General features: G+C 32.8%; 1 protein-coding gene across 1 annotated transcript; it reads right to left on the bottom strand.

Annotated features, from left to right (window-relative positions):
- Positions 1 to 3,208: 3,208 nt before the first annotated feature.
- Positions 3,209 to 4,017, bottom strand: LOC109189507 (uncharacterized protein PF11_0207-like). Its single transcript, XM_019340121.1, has 2 exons — positions 3,758 to 4,017; positions 3,209 to 3,676 (listed from the first exon to the last, which is right to left on the bottom strand). Exons 1-2 carry the CDS (start codon positions 3,951 to 3,953, stop codon positions 3,402 to 3,404), a joined length of 471 nt encoding a protein of 156 aa, XP_019195666.1. The 5' UTR covers positions 3,954 to 4,017; the 3' UTR covers positions 3,209 to 3,401.
- Between the last annotated feature and the right edge of the window lie 619 nt (positions 4,018 to 4,636).

Raw genomic sequence — 4,636 nt, 5'->3', positions numbered from 1 at the left:
AGATATATCATGTATTAGTTAGACATTTGAATTGTTAGTTGTTTTTGTACTAGTTCATACCTTGAGTTGTTTTAGTTAGCTGTTTCAGTAGTTCTCACAATGGATATTTTAGGAACCTTTCAAAAGTAATATATTTATTCCAACATGGAGGAACACCAATTCCAACAAAATGGGCAGGGTCTTGTTTCATCAAGCCCTAGTGAACAGTAATCACTCTACTGGACACTACACAAAATCCCATTCAATCTCAAATAATGGGCAGGGTCTTAATTATTTAAGCCCTAGTGAACAGTAATTCTCTTTACTGAACACTACTCAAAAATCCCATTTAAACCAACCAAATAATGGGCAGGGTCTTATTCAATAAGCCCTAGTGAACAGTAATAAATCTACTGAACACTACGCAAAAATCCCAATAAAGTGGAACAGAACTAATACCTTAAGTGTGCACACCCCCAATGGGTTTCCAAGCCTAATGGGTAGTAACTAGTCCTAGTTGTCAGGATACGTTTCTACTGACTACTACTCAACAGGGTAAATACCCAAGTGGTAGACTCCTCTAACCACTCCTCAAAACAACAGGACTAAAAGTCCTAGTGAGACAGGATATGTTTCTACTGCTCACTCCACAAAACAACAGAGAGTTTTTAAGCTCCCTAGTGAGTCGGTATATTCAACCGCTCACTCCACAACAAACTGGGTCATAACCCAAGTATCCAGAATTTCACAACAGGATACTACACAAGTCTTAAGAATCAATTTCCTTTATCCTCAATCTTTATAAAAGTGACAACATTACTGACATTTCTCAAGCAAACAAATTCTCAACATCTTAAATAAGGAATTGACAGAAATTTTCAGAAGGCATAACCTGAATTGCAAAATTTATAGAAATATATTGGTAACACATTTTCAGGTGAAATTTTCCAGATACAAGGTACAGAGAGTCTAGATTATACACAAAAAGTTTCAAATCAATCCAAGGTCTAAAAGTATTTTTCCCGAATTATTTCCCAACACTGCGCCAGACAGAAATTGAACTGGCAGCACACTGCCTCCACTTTACGAAATTTTTCTGGAAATATCGAAACATATTTTTAACCCAAACTTTTTACAAACATCAATTATAACAAGTCTAAGTTCTCCATAAAAACATTCAAGCAAAAACAAGTTTAGGAAGCATTTTTCACGAATTTTTCTTTCCAGCTGCGCCAGTCAGAATTTTCACAGGCAATAATCAGATTGAGTAAAAAATTTTCCTTTTTAATCACCACAAAATCACCATATCACATATGCAGGGTTTTCAACACATCTAAACTGAGTAAACTCATATATCTATCCACATAATATAATCAAATAACTTACAACACTAAATATCATCAATTTTTTTCAAAATCATGAATCACATAAACAATTAGAAAAAATCAATTTTTGATTTGGGGTAAAAGGATTTTAGTGAACATAAATCTTACCCGGGCTAATTAAAAGTTGAAATACTCAGCGCACATCCGAAACACCTATACTCATCGACCCTCGTCTGCGAGCTATAATTGATGATGATGATGATGATGGAGGACCGGACTATGTTGATGAAGGAGGAGACTAACGTTTAATTTGTTTTTATTCTTTCTTCTATTTGGCGAGAAGATGATCGGTGAGAATTGATAGAGGAAAATATTTAGGATAAGAAAAATACATAATCAGATTAGAGTTATAGCAAGATTAGGATTATAGGTATATATGGGATTAGAGTTGTGTAACAGAAAGAAACATATTAAATGGGATTAGGATGATTATGAGGAGGATTAGATTACATACTTATTATATATAGCAAAACAGTGTGTACTAACATATTTAATATATATGTACATCCGTAACACATTAACATATATATCATATGTTTGCATAAATAATATATGTTTATTTATAAGCATAAGTATATATCATTGAAAAATATATTAATTAAATAATTTCAAAAATATTTTTGGGTCACATAATATATAATAAAATAATTTAATAGTAGGCTAACATAATTTTGGATCATTCAAATTAATTTCGGAGGGTATTAAATCAACATAATATTATAAAAAATAACGGGGTATCACACTCTACCCTCCTTAAAAGATGATTCGTCCTCGAATCATAACTATAGGAAAATACCGGGTATTACAATCTTAACCCCTTAAAAGATGCTTCGTCCCCGAAACATAACCATAAGGCAACAAGGAATAACAGAGACTTGACCAATAGGGAACTGAATGAGACTCAAACTTAACTTCAATACACCACAAAAATCAGGTATCACATTCTCCCCTCCTAAGAAATAAAGTTACGTCCTCGTAACTTCCATGCAAGTCCTTACCCAAACTATATACAAATCAATTATCAAAATTATTTAACAATCACCATTAAGGAAAATAAGCAAATATGTATCCAAATAAAATCACCAAGTTTCAAAAATATTTTATTAAATAACATATCAAAGTAATGCTCAATGATCAAATAAATGTCCAACTATATGCAATATCACACATCCTCGTGCTTTCAAAATTATAAATTCCTATCCAATTTTATTCCTAAGGTCATAAACTTAGGCTCTTATGCTCCCAAAAGTTCGTACGGCTCTGATACCAATTTGATCATTGAGCCCGCACCAAGGAGTAAAGGTAGCTAAAACAGGAGCCTGACCCTAGTTATATTAGGTACGCTTACGACGCCGGTCACTGCCGAGCCAATCTCTCCCCCAAGTAGAAACACGAACAGGCCCACACCAAGGAGTGAAGCTAGCTAAAACAGAAGCCTAACCCTAGTTATGTCAGGTACTTTTGATCATTTACTTAAAGGTGCATGGAACATATATGTGTCTTAAGATTAATATATTATCATTATAGCACTTCATAATTTGCTGTAAGACGAGAAAGAGAGTGAAGGGGAATTTCATTGCATTTTAAAAGATCCGTGATAAACAATATTAGTACATTTTGCAGTGAAAATAAAATCAAACACATTATTTATAATTAATTAATTTAAACATATAATCATATTATAATTAAATAAATAATATTTTGATCTCTTTAAACATGTATAATATTTTCATAATTTTCTTATTGTAAAATTAATTAAAAGTTAAAATCAATTATGTTTTAATTAGTTATATCATTGAAGTTTTTAAACATTACTATACAAAAATGATAAAAAAATTATTTTTAATATGAAAAAAAATAAAATAATTATTTACTTTCAACTATTACAAAAGTGACATATAGTCTTTACATGATAGGGGTGACAAGAAAAACCGTACCACCACTATCTCAGAATACAATCTTGACTTCAAATATAGAAATCTTATGATGTTTCACATTAAATATAATAGATTGCTTTATTATTATTCCCATCCTTAATTAAGTTGTTTTTTCCTCATCCTTAACTAGCTTATTGTCGTCCTTAAGAAGCTTGTCCTCATCCTTAAGCTGCTTGTTCTCTTCCTTAAAGGCCATATGCATGTCCTTACAGAACTTCGCCTCGTCCTTACATTCCTTGTCATCGTCCTTACATTGCTTATTCTCAAAGTCCTTGCAACGCATGTCCATATACTCCTTAACTTGTTTTTTCTGAAAGGCCCAAAGTTCCTTCTCCTCTTCCTTAAGTTCCTTGCTCTCGTCCTTAAGCTTGCCCTCTGCAATTACAAAATAACCACAAAATTATTAATGAAAAAAAAACTAATTTAATATATAAATATAACTATAACTATATATACCTTTATACGCCTTGTCTGTACATCCCCTTTCACATTCTTTTCCGCATGCAAAGACGGTTTTTCCTGTGTCTTTGCAAGCAGAATGGCATGGATCGAAGCATGACTGGTAAACCGAAGAAAGCGAAGCGTCGACGGTGAGGACAAACATGCACACCAGACACACTGCAACGTTAACCAACTTCTGGGCAGCCGACATTGTTTATTGTTTGTTGTTTTTGTTATTGATGTAGTGTTTCAATTCCTTAAGATTGATGATTATGGATGGGCAATGGTAGTATTTATAGTTAAAGCTAAGGGTTAGTTAGTTGTGGTGTTGCGTTGTTTTAGGATATGGATGCTTTAATTTACTTTTCATCGGATAGGGATTTATCACAAATTAATTAATTAAATGTGGATCTTGCCTGGTCTTCCTTAAATTAATTCATTGCTTTACTGCTTAGCTTCATCCTCTTCCACTCAATTTAATAATCTCAGCTCCTCACCTTAGCTTGCTCAATTCAATATATATATATATATATATATATATATATATATATATATATATATATATATATATATATATATATAGAAGAACGCTCATATGCGGCGGGGTCTTACGGTGCGGTCAAATTCCAGAATACACCAACAGTGTTAACAATATGCACCAACAGTGTAATAAAAACACACCCCAATGAAATGTAATAAAGCATCACAAAATACACCACAGACTCCAAAAAACACACTATATAACTCACCACCTCCAATGATGTATTTTCCGAACAGTGTATGGTGTTTTTACTCACACCTAATGGTGTGTGTTTGGTGATGCAGGGCTCTGTTTACTCTGTTTTGTGTGGTGTATTTCCTAATGTTGATGGTGCATATTTGGTGAACTATTGG

The sequence above is a fragment of the Ipomoea nil genome, unplaced genomic scaffold, assembly GCF_001879475.1.
Source record: "Ipomoea nil cultivar Tokyo-kokei standard unplaced genomic scaffold, Asagao_1.1 scaffold1548, whole genome shotgun sequence".
Lineage (NCBI taxonomy): Eukaryota > Viridiplantae > Streptophyta > Magnoliopsida > Solanales > Convolvulaceae > Ipomoea > Ipomoea nil.
Note: the sequence above shows the minus strand (reverse complement) of the source record. Positions and strands in the feature narration are given on the sequence as shown.